We start from the raw sequence: 19,778 nt of genomic DNA, 5'->3' as shown, positions 1-19,778 counted from the left end.
CAGTCCCCAGTCAGATCCCCTTCCCCACACCCTGTAGGGGTGGGCACAGAGTTAGCAGATGCAAATATAAGGCACCCAGTTAAAGCTGAATTTCAGTTGAACTATGTATATATTGTTGTTGTTCTTTTTTAGTTGCTAAGTCATGTCCAACTCTTTTGCAACCCCATGGACTGTAGCCTGCCAGGCTCCTCTGTCCATGGGATTTCCCAGGCAAGACTACTGGAGTGGGTTACCATTTTTCCTGCAGGGGATCTTCCTGACCCAAGGATCAAACCCACATCTCCTGCATTGGGAGATGGATTCTTTACCACTGTGCCACCAGGGAAGTCCCTAAATACACACACACACAAACACACACACACATATAGTCACATCCGTATGTGTGTATTATATATATTAGCATAAGTATGCCCCCAAGCATGGCAATAGGATACACTTATGTTACAAATGATCCATTGTTGACCTGACGTTCACGTTTAACTCGGCATCCCGTTTCATCTTTCCCCGAGGTCCTCAGGCCACCGTTTCCGGCCTCCACCATCCTGCAGGACAGGGGCTCCATGTACTTGAAAACACACCTGATCGTTCTTTCACATCTAATTCCACTTCTGGAACTTGATCGGTGTGATGGTGCCCTGTCCTCCATGCCCGGGCTGAGGGGGCACAGGGCACCACCTTTACTTGCAGACGGGTTGGCTCCTGGGCTGTCTGTTGTTCAGACTCCTAACCTGTTACCTCTGAAGAGGCTGGTTCAGGGTCAGCTGGTCAGATCACCTGTTCTGCGTCACCTGGGCACATGGATCTCCCCACTTTCCCAGCGATTGGTCCTTTTTGCTGTCTCTCTCTTTCTCTCCTTCCCTTTGTGTTTCTGTCCATCTTTGCCTTCTGGCTCCTTCCCCTGGATAAGGCTTTGCCTCCTGTGGCCCGAAGCTACTCAGCAAGTCACCTGGACCCCAAATGAGGTCAGTGGCAGGGGCAGGCATCCTCCAGGCCGTGTTACTCCACCAGTGATGACAGGCCACCTTCACTTTCTTTCTTTTCCAAGCCAAGCCCTGGAAGGAAAGGGGTTAATTTTCTTTTCAAGAAATTCGTGCGGGAGGCGGCATCAAATCTGTCAGTTCTGGCTAAGAAAATACACTCTGAAGTTGTAATCAGGGGCGAGTCTCGACCTTCTAGACACGGTACATCTCTACACTAAAACCTAAATTTTATCGTCTCCCTCATGCTATTTCATCTCCTCCTGCCCTCCCTACCTCTTGTATTTATTAGAGGCTGGGTATGGATTTCTTTCCCTGAGAGAACTTTCATAATAATGAAGTATACTTGGCAGACACTCACAGTGAATATACAGGGTTGGAGGATATTCTGCAAGGAAAATGGTCAGGCTTGTTTTCCTCTGTGGGAGAGAAATATTTGAGATCAGATAGACTAATCATTTCTCAAGATAGAAGTTTTGAAGGTTGCTTTTGCCTAGAGAAGTTGAAAACTTCTTGAAGGGGTAGAAAGTTTCTGAGATGTGAGCATCTTTATGATTTCTCTCCCTGGCAGTCTGCCATCATCCTGTCTCTCTGGGTACCAGCATCCTCTGGGGTTCAGTCCACTTCACGTCTTTCTTCTGCTCTCCTCACACTGACATTTTTTTCTTTTTTTAGATTTTCATGAGGGGTCTGACTGAGAAAGCCAAGAGAACCACTCTTCGTGCTTCTAGCCCTCATTTTTTGATGGATATTCATGCAATTTTCTCATTATTTTTCTGTCAGCATTCACAGAAACCATGTAAACTGCTTTATTTCAAAACCATTATGTTGGTTTACTCCATGATAATTTAAGCCATGTATTCTTTTTTCTGATTTGAATTTAATAATAGCATATTTTAAACAGAAGTCAAGATTTCCTGAATAAATTTTCGATGACAACTGCTGACGTTTCTGGGTTGCCCTCCCTTCTTTTATCTCCTTTTATTGGACCTTAGTTCTACATATGAGATGAGTTGTCCTTTCTCTGGGCATTTTAAACAGATCCTGGGACTTTTAGGAGGAGAAAATTTTGGAGGGGGATGGTCGTCTTATCAACCCAGCTGCCTTTGATTCAAGAAAATAACCAAGGAGACTTCCCTGGAGGACCAGTGTTTAAGACTTCGGCTTCCAATGCAGGGGGTGAGGGTTCGATCCCTGACCTGGGAGCGAAGATCCCACATCCCTCTGAGCCAAAAAAACAAAGCATAAAACAGAAGTAATATTGTAATTAATGCAATAGACTTAGAAAAGAAAGAAAGAAAATAACCAGGAGGGTCAGCTATGTGGTCAAGTGCACAGGTGTCCCAACCCCAAACCTGCCAAGGACCACCCCCAGGAAGGATTCCAGGGACTGCTGGAAGACAGGAGTTTGTAAAGACTGTCTTCTCTCCCTGTAGCAAGATTTGCCTATTTTAAATTCTGTTTTTTTTCCCCAGCCCCTTCGCCTTGGTATATAGTGCAGAATTTTATATCTGCTCCAAGTCTCGTCTCCCACTCCATTCCTTACCTCTTCCCCAGGTGGAGTTTTCTGGATTCCTGACATTATTTATACTCCTTTCCAGGCAACAGTTAGAAGCATCTCCCACTTTCTGTCAGATCTGGATCTCCCTTCCTATAGTGCTCTTGACTTGCGAAACAGACTCCCTTTGTGGGTGATAGAGGAGAAATCTTCAAGGAATGATGTAAAGATTTCTTACATGCTTGAAAACCTTGACTTTCTCCATGGTTCTAATATGTCAATTGCTGGTCTTAAAAATCTAGAAATCAAATTTCTTAATGAATTTGGTAGCATGAACATTTATATATTTATTTCTATGGAGGGATATTCTTTCCTTTTTATTTTCTCTTTCTCCTTCATGTTGCTTTGGGAGTCCTATCTGTACTTCCAAGAATGCTCTCAGTTGTGTAACTGAGGTTTTACATTTCCAGGGCATTTTAACCAGACTGATTAAATGTAGAGGAAGATAAAGGCTGTGACTCCAAGACTGAGAGAGTTTCTGAAGTTTAAAAGAAATCCTGTAATTTAAGTTTCCCATTATAAAAGGCAGAATTTCTAAAGCTGGTGGGAGGACAAAAGACTGACTTCCTAGGATTCTGAAAGAATTGGGTCCATCTCTTCCTGTTAGTACTCTTTCCCCTTTGTTACACGCGCTTCCGAGCTCCACGTAACCTTGAGGTTGGAGCCTCTTCATCACAGGGCAGAGTCAACCCTTGATATTTTATTTCCTGCTTCTGCTGAAAGAACTCATGACTGTCCCCCTTTATTTTCCTCCAGCATCCATAGAAACCACATTGAGGCTTTTGCTCAAAACACACTCCTTGAGTCTCTTTGCTACAGAATTGCAGTCGCAGGAGGACTCTTTTCTTTTGAGGTGGAAATCTTGAGAAAAGTTGAAGCCAAGTTGAAAGTCTTTCCATTATGGGCAAAGTCTGCCCAGTCGAGTTTCTTTCATTATTAAGAAAACCACACTTAGGAAATCGTGTTGAAAGCATACATTCTTGAGTAAATTTTGGTCTGAAAAGTTTTCAAAGAGTCTTTTGAGGTGCTTTTATTCCTTTCTTTTTCTCCCAGTCCCCTTGCTCCTCTATAATAGAGTTTAAGAAATGCTGTTGAATTCTGGGTACGGGATTTCACATTAATGAAATATTTAACACTGGCTCCTCCACTAATGTTGTTTAGAAGAAATATCTGAGTGAGAGAAAGTTTTCAGCTTTCTAAATACTTGCCTTTCCTCAGAAAAAGGTAAAGGCAGGTGTTCTGGAGAAAGACAAAAAATGCCCGAGTAGCACATGCGATGTAGTATCTAAACATGTTACAAAAACAGAAAAATGTTCTCTCATTCTGTTTTCTGGTTTTCTTGTCTTATTGATTTTACTGCATTTTAGGTTTGAGGGAAGACAGAGATTCTCCCTGGATATTATCTTTTCACAGAGGCTAAACTTACAATGTTTTCTTTCCTAAAGTGATTGGAAAACCAAAATGGATTGAGGCCAATGCCAATATTTTCTTTCTTGCTTTTGTTTCTAGTTGGAAATTAGTCCATTTTTTTCTCCTTTATCAGGATTAATGAAGGAGAAAAGGAAAGCTCTTTCTTCTCAGCTATTATCATTGAAATGGATCAATTTCTTCTTTTTAAGAATGCAAATCTTGAGGACAAATTGAGCTTCTCAAATATCTCAATTATATTTCAAGAAATGGACTGTCTTTTGCAGGCTCATTTTATAGGCTTATAAAGAAACATTGGGAATCATAATTCAAAGAGGATATACTCTTGGTTTCAGTCTGGGCGTTATAGATTCCAAATAGTATTTTCAGTAATTTTATTTTTTTTTTCATCCTTCACCTCATGCCCACAGTGGCTCTCTATATTTTAGGTACATGCTTATGGTCTGGGAACAAACTTGCAACTTCAGGGTTGATTTTAAACACAGCTTACCACTCAACATCTTTCAGGGGAAAAAAAAAATTTCTGAGAGGGAAATCTTAAATTGATTGCCTTTCATCAAAGAAGAGAAGTAAGTATTGCTAAGAGTAGTTTCTGAAGGAAAACATATGATTGCTTAGAAAATTGCATTAGGAGAGAGAAATACTCTGGCATGGAGTGGGATTTTAGTAAATGCATTTTTCTGTCCCTCTGGTGGGTCCTTCAACTATATTCTCTCTGAAGAACCCAGTTTAGGTTTCATGCTATTCCTTTCCAGAACAGAGGGAACCTACCTCAACAAAATAGAGGCCACACATGACAAGCCCACAGCTAACATCACACTCAATGGTGAAAAGCTGAAAGCATTTCCTCTAAGATCAGAAACAAAACAAGGATGTCCATTCTCACAACTTTCATTCAACATAGTTTTGGAAGTCCTAGCCACAGTAATCAGAGAAGGAAAAAAGGAGTCCAGTTTGGAAAAGAAGTAAAACTGTCAATGTCTGCAGATGACATGACACCATACATAGAAAATCCTGAGGATGCTACCAAAAAACTACTCAAGCTCATCAATGAGTTTGGTCAAGTTTCAAGATACAAAATTAGTACATAGAAACCTATGTATTGCAATTCCATAAACTAAGAATGAAAGATCAGAAAGAGGAATTAAGGAAACAATCCCATTTACCATCTCATCAGAAAGAATAAAACACTTGGAAATAAACCTACCAAAGGAGGCAAAAGACCTCCACTCTGAAAACTATGACAGTGATGAAAGAAACCAAAGCAGACACCGTGTTCTTGGATCAGAAGAATCAATATTGTTGAAATGACTATACCACCCAAGGCAATCTACAGATGCAGTGCAATCCTTGGATGGTTCTGTAAGGTGACATTTTCATGATTCCTCAGGCTGGTCATTTCCTCTCAAGCCTAATTAGGTGTCCTTGTGCCATGATTCATAACCCATCTCCTTTGTGGCATTTGCCACAATACCAATCTTTATGTAATTATGTCTTAATTTTCTTCTCTTCAGCTACAGGTACACTACATCAGTGAGGCAGAATCGAGAGGCTTAAATCATTGACAATAAACCCATATTTAATTCCAGGGTGAAGGAGCCACTTCTATGCTTTATTTCTCACTGGAATCTCTTCTTTTGAATTTTCTGTCCATACCTAAGCTTTTAAGTGACTGAAATATTTTAACTGATTTTTTTTTTCATTAACATAGTTTAGGAAAAATTCCTCTGAGGCAAACATTATCAAAGCAGCTGTCTTTCATTGAAAAAAAAAGAAAGGTAAAGAGAACTTCTCTGACAGGTACTTCCTGAAATAAAAGGTTTACTGAATCCTATTGAAAAGGTGGAATAGCTCAATATTATATGAGGATGATGATGTAATTCTCCGAAATTAAGTACATTTGAATTGTTTTTATCTTTTCACCCTTTCAACTTCTGTTAGTCATGAGTGAACTGGGACTGGTGGAGCTGGGGGTGGGGGGGTTGGTTTACTTCATGTCACTCGTGACCTGCTCCCTTTGTCACAAATCACCTCCAAATGTTTCCCTGAGAGAAACAAAATGGCAGCCTGAACTCCAGGGTTCCCTCACCCACCAACTCCCTCTCCGCCTCTGACTAGAGCTAATGGCTCGGTACCATTATTTTTCCTGTCAGATTTAATGGGGAGATATTCTTTTCCTAAAGCCATTAGTTAAGTAATATTGCTTACGGAATCGCTGAAACAAGGATAACACCTCCTTCTAAGGGTGTAAATCTTAAGAAATGATGAGGCAATTGCCTAAACACATCAATTATATTCCAAAAGGCTGAACTTCTTTTTTTTCCGTTACAATTTTCATTTAGAGTTAAGAAAGTTTGAAAGTAATGATCTCTAAAGTAGGTTCTTTTGATTCGATTTTGGCACTAAATAATTCAAATAATATTAGCTGGGTTTTTTGTTCTTCATTTCATTTTCCTTCTTCCCCACAATTTGTCCTCTCTTTATTTTAAGGCATTCTCTTTTTGTCTGAGGATGATTTAAAGTTTCAACTTACCAAAAGATTTTAAGCATACTTTCCCACTAAATATGTTTTTTTGGAGAAAATGGTAAGTGAAGTGTTCTCAAACTGATTGCTTTTCATCAGAGAAAGAGAAGAGAAATTTAAACCATAGAGAAAAGTGGTTTCTGGAAAAAAAAAAGAGATTGGAAAATGATTACTTGGAAGCAGCAAAATTTCATACAAAAAAAAATAAGTATAGAACAGAAGTACTTCAGATTTGGTTAAAAGATGGAAAAATATATTTTTCTTTTCCTTTTGTGTGTCTCTCAACCTTTCCTCTGCCTGAAAAAAACTGACCTATTGTCATGAGAGTATGACAGTCTCCCTTGTTCTGATAGAAATGATTTGCCCTGCACACTCTGGAGCTTTTCCTCATGACTTTCAGTCTGAGTTTTAAAGCCAGTGTCATTATTGGCCTCTAATTTTTCTTCCAGACTAACAAAACCATACCATACTAGTTACAACAAAGAAAGCAACACTGACATATGCAAGGAAAATTTGACAATCCCCAGCCTCGTTGCCCCTGCAGGCTGCCAGAGTTGGGCTGATGCACCATCACGCATTTCTCTACATACATAAAAATATGGACAGACACTTTATTTTGTTGTTTACACAAAATAAGAGATCACACCATATTCAGTCATCTACAACTCTTTTCTTCTTAATATATCTTATATGTAACTCTAGGCATATATTACAGATTGATGGGTAGATCATTTTAATAGTGGCACAAAAATCCCACAGTATAGCTGTACCATAATTTATTTATTCAACTCTTCCTCTATTGATGGATGTTCCTGTTGATTGCTATTGGTTTTCCTACCACAGCTATTGCTGCAGTAAATATTCTTGCTCAATTTCCCACAGAGCAGTTGCTGGATCAAGGCACGTTTTATAATTATAAATTTCATTTTATAAGACACTACTAAATTACTTTTCAAAAACAGGATTACTCTCCCATAAATATCTTTTTGACAGTATTTTTGAAAAGAAACTTTGCTTCTGCAAAAGAGCAGAAGTGGAAACTAAAGCCTTGCCTTCATCCTTGGTGCCCCTGAACCTCCTTCCTGACAAAGGGTCACTTATTGGCCTCTCTTGGTAGCATTCAGGCCACAGATAGGTTGGTTAGCATGGTGATGTGGTTTGAAAATTAATTTGTCAGTGTTTAAAAGGGAACCATGGAGCTCAGATTTCTGGTTTCTCATGAAAAACCGATAGCTCCAGCAAACTGGACACTTGGTCCTAGCTGGTCTCGGTGAGTGGGGTTGAGGGGCAGCCTGGCCCTTGAGGCTGGGCCAGTCCTTCCTCTTCATCCACAACCCTTGTTTCTGTTACTGATCTGGCCCTGTAGCTTTTGAGTTTATGATTTTTGGTTTCAACCAGGGTTTCCCAGTGGTGACCCTGTTGGCCTTTGGGGTTGTGTCCATCCAGAATGAGATGGGGGTCTATCCTGTGTACCCCACTTACCCCAAGTAAGTCCCCAGACATCACCTCTGGCTGAAAACCACTATCTTTGATCCACTAGAAGCATTTTCTTCAGTAGTTGTTGAGACAAACTTTTCCAAGAGTGTTCCTGAGTGGCTTTCATTACTTGTCTTTATCCTGAAGGCATCTGTCTTGCTTCCTGAAGGAACACTGTTGAACTCTGTACAAGACCAAGCTTTAATGTCATGAAAAGATTTCAAACCAACCCTGTTCGCAGAGCTGGAAGAAAATATCTGAATGGAGAATGTGATCAAAATGCTTTGCTTTCATCTCAGGAACAGAGGTGTAGACATGGCCATGATTACAGGTGGTTTCTCGAGTAAAGACTCTTCCTAATTACGCACACATAAAGGGGCCAATTTCCAAACACTGGTTGAAGAGGCTTGAATACGTCCCCAGAATAAAGGGAGACTGTGCCTTTTTTCCTGGTTTTCTGTAGCAGTTTCTTTTTGTGATTCAGGGCCTCGGGCCAGCAACCTCTCCCCTTCTATTCTCACAAGAGTCCTCAGCATGTTCCGGAGCATCAGAAAGAATTTGGAAGGCAGAGGAGGGGTCTCTCCTGGGCTCTTCTCCCACTTTGCCTTCGCTCTCCTCCTCTGACAGGAGCTAATGACTTTCCTACATCTTTTCTCATTAGAATTAATAGAGAAGTATTCATTCTTTCCCTAAAGCTGTTATTAATAGTTAAGTTGCCAAGCTCTGGAATTGCTGAAACAGAGTAATTTCTCCTTCCTTCCAAGGTGTAAATCTCAAGGAAAGATGAGAAGCCATCGTGAGTGTTATCAATTAGGTCCTGGGGAAGGGAAGGGACCTTCGTAGACAATTGCATTTAGCAACAGGAAACTTTTAAAATAACGCTATGGAGGGTGGATGGGCTGTGTTCAGTCTCGGCATTTAAAGTCTCAGGTGGCCATTTCTTTGATCATCTCTTTTCCTGACATGATTTCATCATTCTATTTTCACTCTCCGTTATAAAGTCACTCTCTTGTTGTCTGGACAGGATCCAACTGTTAACTTCAAGCAAGATTTTAAACAGCAATTTCCACTAAACACAGTTTAGGTAAAGAATTTCTGTGCGGGAAGATTTCTTGTTCTGATTGCCTTTCATCAGAGGAATAGAAAAGAGATGAGAGCCACGAGGAAAGCGTTTCTGAATAAAATATTTCTTTGTGATTAGTTAGAGGCCAACTTTTCAAAGATTGCATTAGGATAGCACAAAAATGTCCAAGACTGCTCTGGATAAATACCTTTTCCTGGTTTTGTCCCTCCAGTCCCTGTCCATCTACGGAACTAGAGTTGGGCAGTACTTGCTCCCTATCGCCCACGGCCCACCCACTTCTGATCATTTTCTGATTGGAATGAATGTCCCCAGCTTCTGCCTGTGAATAAAACTTCTTCCTTCCATCATTTTCGGCTGTACTTTTTTCTTCTCTGGAGTTCCTTACAAACAGAAATTGTAATAGAATTGCAGAAACGAATGGATTTACTTGCAAAAACTTTTAGTCCAATCTGGTGTGCCAGCCAGCCTTAAAAATATTGGTTCAATAACTACTTGAATGAATGATTCAGACTCGGTAGAGAGAAAACCAGCCCCAAACAGGTGGTGTGGGTTAACAGTTTTATAGTGTGCATGGTTTTACCCCTGTTCATGGATACAGGTGGGGTCAGGACCCCCTTGTATCATCTTATTGCACCCTCTGCTTTTTCCTTCTAGCATTTGCTACATCTACTTGGTGATTTTTTTTAACTGAAATTTTATGTTTTAAAATATTTCTTTCACATTCTTTTCCACTATGGTTTGTTACAGGATATTGGATATAGTTCTCTGTGCAGTACAGCAGGACCTTATTGTTATCCATCCTGTCTATAATAGTTTGCAGCTGCTAATCACAAACTCCCAATCCAGCCATCCTCCAAGTCCCCTCCCCCTTGGCAACCACAAGTCCGATCTCTGTCTGTGACTCGGTTTCTGTTTTGTAGACAAATTCATTTGTGTCATAGTTTAGATTCTGCATATATGTGATATCATATGGTGTTTTTCTTTCTCTTTCTGACTTACTTCATTTAGTATGATAATCTCTAGGTCCATCAGTGTTGCTGCATATGACTTCATTTTGTTCTTTCTTATGGCTGAGTAGTATTCCATTGTACATATATACCACATCATCTTTATCCATTCATCTTTTGATGGACATTTAGGTTTCTTCCATGTCTTAGCTATTATAAACAGCTCTGCAATGAACATTAGGGTGTATGTATCCTTTTGAACGATGGTTTTCTCTGGCTATATGCCCAGGAGTGGGATTGCTGGATCATATGGTAGCTCTACTTTTAGTTTTTGAAGGAACCTCCACAATGTTCTTCAGAGTGGCTGCACCAATTTATATTTCAACTGACAAGTGCAGGCGGGTTCCCTTTTCTCCACATCTTTTCTAGTGTTTGTTATTTGTAGATCATTTTTTGGTGTCATGATTTGCTGGCTGAATTTCTCCTCCATTAGATTGTCATTTCCATAAAGATGTCTGCCTCGGTCACTGAATAAATTGCCTGTGTTCAGCACAGTTCCTGGCAGAGTGTTGACTGTGGTCAATAATAAATATTTAGGCACAATCACATGGACTCATAAATAGGCTCAAGAAATAGGGACTCAAGGACTTCCCTAGTGGTACAGTGGATAAGAATCCGCCTGCCAATGCAGGGGACATGGGTTTGATCCCTGGTCTGGAAAGACTCCACATACCACAGAGCAACTAAGCCTGTGAACCAAGTACTGAGCCTTGGTGCTTACAGTCGTGCTCTGAAACAAGAGAAGCCACCCCAACCAGACAAGTCACTTCAACAAAGAGTAGCCCTTGCTCACTGCAACTAGAGAAAGCCCAAGTGCAGCAATGAAGAGCCAGTGTAGCCAAAAATAAATATTTTTTCAAGTTTAAAAAGCAACAACAGCAAAACAAAACAAAAATATGGACTAAAAAAATGGGCTCAACTAGTATTTGGAATATGAGCAAATAACTGCCCACATAGTGACTCCATTTAGAGCTCTGCCCGACTTTCCTGAAGTAATTGCAAATTTTAATTGCTAGCACTTTGTACATCTTTCAGTGGCAGGGATGCTTATAAACAATTTCATCTCAGATAAATTAGTAATCTGGCGATTACTCCTGGGATCTTGTTGACACTTACAGTTTACTTAACGAGGCCCACGTGGAAGACTCCTTTTTATTCCTTCCTTATAATTTATCATCTTTGAACTCTAAATTCATGGAGGTTTGGGGTGGTTTGGGGTAACTGATGAGAAGGCATTGAATTACTTACATTTCCAGATAATGATATTTGAGTAATATGTCTATTAGCATTTTAATATGGCCTCGCTATGACATAGCTGGCAGGAGGCTTGGCATTAAGGGTGTCACCAGTTAAGCTGTAAGTTTCATGGTATCATTTCTTCAGTCCATTTTCCTTCTAATTATTTACAGTTTCCTATTGCTGTTTCACGGAGAAGGCAATGGCACCCCACTCCAGTACTCTTGCCTGGAAAGTCCCATGGACGGAGGAGCCTGGTAGGCTGCAGTCCATGGGGTCGCTAAGAGTCAGACACGACTGAGCGACTTCACTTTCACTTTTCACTTTCATGCCCTGGAGAAGGAAACGGCAACCCACTCCAGTGTTCTTGCCTGGAGAATCCCAGGGATGGGGGAGCCTGGTGGGCTGCCATGGGGTCGCACATGGTCGGACACGACTAAAGCAACTTAGCAGCATTGCTGTTTCAAGATGGCACTAAGCAGTCTCTTCCTCTCTCCACATGGTCTGGCAGTTATTTCTCAGGGAAATTATTAAACATGCAGCCGTTAATCAGGATGGGAGGAACAGAACGGCATGCAGAGCTGTGATGAGAGATGAGTTCTCTAAGAATAAGATGCTGATGATTGCATAAGAGTGGTTGAATCTGCAAAGATTGCCCATAGGACATAGAAATCCACAATTTCTGAAGATGTATGAAGTGATTCATAGAGTGATGCCAGAACATAAACAGGACCCCATTCTGTGCTTTAACATTGGACCTGAAAAGTTTTTGAAAAGGGCCATCCATCTAAAAGCAAGGGTGCTGTCCTTTCCCAAGAATCTCAATTCATTTAACACACTTTAGTGACATTATTTGGGCATTTTTCACAATGATTAAAGATAACTCTCTTTTCTCTGTAGGCTGTAGGTCACAAGCAAATTAAATCAATGGATTTTCTCCCCTTGCTTTCTCCGATGAGTCAGAAGTTATTGGTCAAAGGCGCACATGGCCTTTTCGTTAAGCTTAAAAACCCAAACAACCTGCTGAGAAGACGCTTGACCAATCTGATTATTTTCTCTATACTAATTGGTTTTTACTCTTCATTGAATTGAATGAATTGCCTGGTGGTTTTGTCACTGTTGGGGACACGGCTTAATCCACTTAGAGTGAAGCGCGTGGGCCTGGTAGATTCTGGGACTCTAGAAACGTCTTTCATCATTATTGTCTTTGGGTGGTTTTTCATAGATGAGAGTGAAAATGATCTCAAATCTGTGTTCTCCATTTCTCTCCCCACTGCCCTAGCCATGCCATCCACCCAGTCCCCTAAATGACCCTGGGAACCTTGTAACTGGTTTTCCCACCACACTGCCCTCTCCCCTAATTCAGTCTCTGTTTAGTAACTATGTGCATCTTTAGAGGATATAGATTTCTTGATGGAAACACTGGTTTCTTCACAATGAATGATGAATGAAATCTAACCCCTTCCCAGGGCTTCTTGCATCCTACAAGACCTGAGCCCCCTGCTCTCCACTGTGCTTCCAGCAAAGCCTCCTTCCACTAGGTCCATCCTCCGAGCTCCATCCCACTGCAGGGCCCTGGCCTCTGTTTCTCCTTTGTCTGGAATGGCCTTTGAGGGCTGGTTCTTCCTGATCCTGAAGGTCTCATTTCAGGTGTCACCTTATCAGAGATACCTTCCTCTACTAGGCAAGCCAGTTAACTGTCCCAGCCCCCAGTGACTCTCTGTAATCTTCCCCTTGGATACTGTTACTCTCTGTAATAACTCTGTTTATTATCACTCTCAGTATCATTCTCCCTTCCCGTTTACTGCATCTCTGTCATAGCCTTCTCTGTATTGGTCCTCCTTGGAGTACCCACCCCTCATTTCTTTCCTTCTTGACCCCCATATCACAACCTCAATTATCCTACATACCTCTGTTTCTCTTCCTTGTTGGAGCAAAGTCTCATAAGAACCAGGGCATCTTGGTCTTGTTCTCTGATTCCTTAGGGTTGAACATGGTGCCTGGTTCCTTGGAGGGGCCCAAAACATGTTTGTTGAGTGGATGAATGAAATACCAAAATCCTGGTGCTATGTCTTTAGATGATTGTGGTATATTGTGGTACTCAAGTAAAGATTGTATTAAAGGGAAAATCACAACTTCCTTCGCCAAATCATTGCGACTTGCATAGATGTTTAAGCTGATTTGCTCAAGATTAGTGCACTCAGGTCATCTAGTGACCTGTCCCAGAGGTATAAAAAGTGGGTCTGTTCCTTTGGGTTCAAGATGGAGGAGAGAGCATGTTCACTTTCTTCCACTTTCCTCTAAAAACCCAGAAGTTAGTGAGGAATGTGTTTGGAATGTCCAGGCCTATGGGGACTAGGTAACCAGAGAAGAAATAGTGCCATGGTTGTGGGGATTAGAATGCAGAGGCTGAATGGTCACTGAGTAGCAGACCCACGCGAACTTCATCGTGATTTAACAGTAGTCAAGCCCTGGATATTAAGAAATTCATGGTACCAGGTGGGACTGAAAACAGGAGTGTTGGTTGACTACTCCCCACTCCTCCGAAACCTCCACCCCACCACTGATTCTCAGATCCTGATCACATCCTTCACTCTCACCCCCAAATAATGTTTGTGGCTTAGTCTCTGGAGACCCTACAAAATGCTGGGGAGCAAGGGGACTAGGTTGAAAACAGAGGGTTTAACCAAAGGTTGGCACTGGATGCTGAGCCCTTCCCTGCCCAATCCCAATTCGGACTGCAGAATGCTGACACCTGCCTTACACTTTCCAGTCAGGACATTGGCGAACTCCTTCTGCAGAAGTCGACTAGCCTGTGTGGAGACCCAAAGTGGGTGACTTCAGGGATTTCCACGTCAACAAGGCGACAAGATAACCCTGCAGGGAGGTCCACAATGGACACTTTACATTTGTAGAGTTTCTAACCAGCTTTTCAGTACCTATTTCTAAAACATGGGTAGATAGATTGCTGGATATCTCAGGGAAGCCTTTAAATATGAAAGAGAGATAAAAGCAAACAGAAGCAAAGGAACCTGGAAGATAGAGAGACAGTGTAGGGACAGGCAAGTTTCAGCAATGACAACAATGGCAACATCTTGCCTGAGACAGACGAGAAGATGCTGGAGCCATGAAGTAGTAACAGGATGCTATAAAGAAGGGATAATAATAATAATTAATAATAATGTTAATTATTATTAATTATTGGAATAATTAAAAATATGATACAGACATATTAGTCCTTCCTTTAAGGAAGACTGGTGCTGAAGCTGAAGCTCCAATACTTTGGCCACTTGATGCGAAGAACCAACTCATTGGAAAAGACTCTGATGCTGGGAAAGATTGAGGGCAAGAGGAGAAGGTGGTGAAAGAGGATGAGATGGTTGGATGGTGTCACTGACTCGATGGACATGAGTTTGAGCAAACTCTGGGAGATAGTGAAGGACAGGGAGGCCTGGCATGCTGTAGTCCGTGGGATTACGAAGAGTCAGACACGACTCAGCAACTGAACAACAACAGACACAGACACTTCTAAGCTGGAATAGCAAGTTGAAGGAATTCCCCCAAAAGAAAAGAAAAAGAAATAGAAAATAGGAGAGAAAAGAAAAATAAAGGGTTAACTCAAGAGGTCTAATAACCTAGTAAGAGCAGTTCTAGCTAAAAAAGAAAAAACATAAGGAAAAAATATATCAAAGAAATAATATATTTTTGTAAAACATAAAGACATGGTTCAGATTGAAAGGACACCTTTAAAGCATACAGACAATGAATGGACATAGACGCAGGACCACAGTGACACTGTCATAAAAAGGAGCTTAGCAATCTGTAGACTCAATGCAATCCCTATCAAGCTACCAGAGGTATTCTTCACAGATTCTAGGACAAGTAATTTCACAATTTGTATGGAAATACAAAAAACCTCCAATAGCCAAAGCAATCTTGAGAAAGAATGGAACCGGAGAAATCAACCTGCCTGACTTCAGGCTCTACTACAAAGCCACAGTCATCAAGACAGTATGGTACCGGCACAAAGACAGAAATATAGATCAATGGAACAGAATAGAAAGCCCAGAGATAAATCCACATACCTATGGACACCTTATCTTTGACAAAGGAGGCAAGAATATACAATGGAAAAAAGACAACCTCTTTAACAAGTGGTGCTGGGAAAACTGGTCAACCACTTGTAAAAGAATGAAACTAGAACACTTTCTAACATGATACACAAAAATAAACTCAAAATGGATTAAAGATCTAAATGTAAGACCAGAAACTATAAAACTCCTAGAGGAGAACATAGGCAAAACACTCTCCAACATAAATCACGGCAAGATCCTCTATGACCCACCTCCCAGAATATTGGAAATAAAAGCAAAAATAAACAAATGGGACCTAATGAAACTTAAAAGCTTTTGCACAATAAAGGAAACTATAAGCAAGGTGAAAAGACAGCCTTCAGAATGGGAGAAAATAATAGCAAATGAAGAAACAGGCAAAGGATTAATCTCAAAAATATACAAGCAACTCCTGCAGCTCAATTCCAGAAAAATAAATGACCCAATCAAAAAATGGGCCAAAGATCTAAACAGACATTTCTCCAAAGAAGACATACAGAGGGCTAACAAACACATGAAAAGATGCTCAACATCACTCATTGTCAGAGAAATGCAAATCAAAACCTCAATGAGGTACTATTACACGCCAGTCAGAGTGGCTGCTATCCAAAAGTCTATAAGCAATAAATGCTGGAGAGGGTGTGAAGAAAAGGGAACCCTCTTACACTGTTGGTGGGAATGCAAACTAGTACAGCCACTATGGAGAACAGTGTGGAGATTCCTTTAAAAACTGGAAATAGAACTGCCATATGACCCAGCAATCCCACTTCTGGGCATACACACTGAGGAAACCAGATCTGAAAGAGACATGTGTACCCCAGTGTTCATCGCAGCACTGTTTATAATAGCCAGGACATGGAAGCAACCTAGATGCCCATCAGCAGACGAATGGATAAGAAAGCTGTGGTACATATACACAATGGAATATTACTCAGCCGTTAAAAAGAATTCATTTGAATCAGTTCTAATGAGGTGGATAAAACTGGAGCCCGTTATACAGAGTGAAGTAAGCCAGAAAGAAAAACACTAATACAGTATACTAACGCATATATATAGAATTTAGAAAGATGGGAACGATAACCCTATATGCAAGACAGAGAAAGAGACACAGAGGTATAGAACAGAATTTTGGACTCTATGGGAGAAGGCGAGGGTGGGATGATCTGAGAGAACAGCATTGAAACATGTATATTATCAAGTGTGAAACAGATTGCCAGTCCAGGTTGGATGCATGAGACAAGTGCTCAGGGCTGGTGCACTGGGTTGACCCAGAGGGATGGGATGGGGAGGGAGGTGGGGGGGGGGCAGTTCAGGATGGGGAACACATATAAATCCATGGCTGATTCATGTCAATGTATGGCAGAAACCACTACAATGTTGTAAAGGAATTAGCCTCCAACTAAAAATAAAGAAAAAAAAAAAGAAAGTTGGGGTGTAAATGGGTCAGCAAAACCCATATATATCAACTGCATTGTGATAAATAAAACTTTCTGAAGTTAAAAAAATTTAAAAAAATAAAAAGGAGCTTAGGAGTTTCCAGAGAGAAAAACAAAATCATTTCCTCCTAAGGACTGGGAACAGTAAATCATGTTGGCTCCAGACTTCTCAACAGCCAGAGCTCTGTGGAGCCACATCTTCAGTTCTGACAGCTATACCCAGACAAGCCACTAGTTAAAGTCTAAAGAATTTTATTTCACCTTTTCTCATGAAATTGCTGGAAGTTTTGCATTAGGAAAGAATGCAAAGAGAGTAAATCCAGGAAAAAGAAGTATGTGTGTGTCTGTGTGTGTATGTCGGGGGGTGGGGTGTCCAGGAACAAGAGGTGAAGAAAATTGCTAGGATGGGGGTGTAGGGAGATGCATTGGCTCAGCCCCGCTTTGGGCCTAGGGAGTAGTGGTCCACTGGGAGTAGGTCAGAAAGTTCTGAGTGAGATGTTTCCAAGGCAATAAAATGAATGAATAAAACGAAATAAAAGACAATTGGGAAGGAAATGGGAGGTGGTTTTGGTAATAAATTAGTACAAAAAACTAGGCAGAAGAAGAAGAAGACAAAATAATGATTAATTACACGAAAAACAGTGTTGGCAAGAAAGGCAATGTAATCATATAACACTACTTGACTTGGTGGTGAAAAGCATGTTCCTGAACATAGTGATGTAAACATTGCATATCCTCAACAAAATCTTGACAGCATAGTTATATTCACATATAACTGAAGAGAGGAGAGAGGGGAGGGACGTGTGCCCATGGGTAGGAGTGATGAGGCTGTGGATGAAGCTTCTAAACCCGCCTCTCCCCTCATGACATCATCAGCTGTTCTGCAAAGTGGAAAAGGCGAATCTAGAAGTAATGCTACATGCTTGTCCTTAGGGGAGAAGGAGATAAACATGAAAGGAATCCCAAGTGGGAAAAAATGAGTGGGTGGGCAAATGTGGCTGTTTTTCTTCAGTAGAAAGACAACTTAAAAAAAAGAAAACCAACCCTGTGCATGTGTAATGTTAATCAAAATAAAAGTAGATTGACAAGGAGGGAGGGGGTGGGGGAAGGAAGGACTGGAAGTTTGGGGTTAGCAGATGTAAACTATTATATATAGGATGGATAAACAACAAGGTCCTACTGTAGAGTACATGGAGCTCTACTACACCCAATATCCTATGATAAACTATAATGGAAAAGAATATAAAAAAGAACGTCTATATATGTCTAGGGCTTCCCAGGTGGCTCAGTGGTAAAGAATCTGCCTACCAATGCAGGAGACATAAGAGATGCAAGTTTGATCCTTGGATCAGGAAGATCCCCTGGAGGAGGGCATGGCAACCCACTCCAGTATTCTTGCCTGGAGAATCCCACGGACAGAGGAGCCTGACCGGCTATGGGTCATAGGGTTGCAGAGAGCCGAACACGACTAAAGTGACTCAGCACGCATATGTGTATAACCGAGTCACTTTGTACAGAAGAGATTGGCACAAAATTGTAAATCAGCTGTGTTGTTGCTGTTCAGTCGCCTAGTCATATCCAACTCTTTGCGACCCCATGGACTGCAGCATGCAAAGTTTTTTTAAAGTTCGTAAACTGAAAAGTGGCTTGAATCCTTTTCTCTGGCGACACAGTCCTTATAGAATGCTTTTCTGCTCTGCTCTCATGGTGGAATCTACATGCTCTGAAATTCCATGATCCTTCTGACCTGTATCCCAGGCCAAAATGATACAATGGAAGAGAGAGTAAGGCTCCCTTGAAAGGCAGATGATATTTGGCGGGGATTGTCAAGGCCAGCCTTTGTCACCCCTCTTCCCACACTCATCACAAAAACCACCACAGAACAACAGCAGCACAAAAGCCCATCGCCCTTCTGCAGTCAGTGCTCTGATGAGATCAAGACATCCAACATGACAGGGAAATTTCCTTTCTCAATATTTCTACTCTGGCCTCAGTTGAATGACCACAGAACTCAAGCCAATCCAAAATTAATCAAAGTGGCAAGGAAGATGACTCTAATGAAAAAAAAAAAAAAAAGATCCCCATGAAATATTTTTAAAAATATCTGTAATCAGGGATTTTTCTGCCTTGGGAATTGGTTTTTCCATCTCTCTCCTTAGCAGAAGTAGAGACATTTTATTAGACCATGTGAACCTATTCAAGGTAAATCAAGTTGGTGGACATGCCATGTAGGATGCAGTTGATGAGCTCGGAGCTGGTGTCAGAGACACAGGTCAACTCCTGGGAAGTGGCTATTGGCTGACTTTATAATTTCAGGTGTGTATCTGTGTGCCCCCCCTTCAGGTCTGAATCTGTCAGGGGAGCCCTCTTGTGTCACCTCAGAATCATCTGTTTGCATTGAGAACAGAGAGCAGGAGGAGGAGGAGAGCGGACACGTCTCCAGGAGTTTCTGTTCTAACACAAGCTTAAGAACCGTAGGGGACACAGACAGACCGATCGCAAAGGTGAGAACTATGATTTCAAATTGTCTGTACCATTCTGTGGTCTAGATTTTTGCCTCTCTTTTTCTTGTTAGTGTACAGTGTGGCAGAACTCACTCAGGACACCTAGAGAAGTTTCCTGGCATAAAAAGCCCCTTGAGGCAAGCAGATGCCTCAAACATGGTGCTGAATGAGTGGGCAGTGAACCATTGGGATGATCTCATAGTTGATTAAAAAAAATCCCAAGTCCCTTAATGATTCATACCTGAATAAAGATGCTTCCCAGTTGGTGGTAGTGGTAAAGAACCTACCTGCCAGTGCAGGAGATGCAGGTTTGATCCCTGGGTCGGGAAGATCCTCTGGAGGAGAAAACGGCAACCCTCTCATTTTCTTGCCTGGAGAATCCCCCAAAACAGAGGAGTCTGGTGGGCTACAGTCAGGGGGTTACAAAGAGTCAGAC

The 19,778-nt window shown here is 41.3% G+C and overlaps 1 protein-coding gene across 2 annotated transcripts in view; it reads left to right on the top strand.

Annotated features, from left to right (window-relative positions):
* The window catches only part of ZNF831 (zinc finger protein 831), a 91,302-nt gene that overhangs the window by 65,232 nt on the left and 6,292 nt on the right, over positions 1–19,778 (top strand). The window contains exon 5 of one of the 2 annotated variants that reach the window (XM_061126909.1): positions 19,182–19,342. In XM_061126909.1, coding sequence (XP_060982892.1) covers positions 19,182–19,342 — 161 coding nt within the window. Of the gene's footprint in view, positions 1–1,652; positions 1,716–19,181; positions 19,343–19,778 lie in introns of those variants that run through there. The other variant, XM_061126910.1, reaches the window with a different exon arrangement.

Source organism: Dama dama, chromosome 23, assembly GCF_033118175.1.
Source record: "Dama dama isolate Ldn47 chromosome 23, ASM3311817v1, whole genome shotgun sequence".
Lineage (NCBI taxonomy): Eukaryota > Metazoa > Chordata > Mammalia > Artiodactyla > Cervidae > Dama > Dama dama.
The sequence above is the reverse complement of the archived record's forward strand: the minus strand, read 5'-3'. Positions and strand labels throughout refer to the sequence as shown.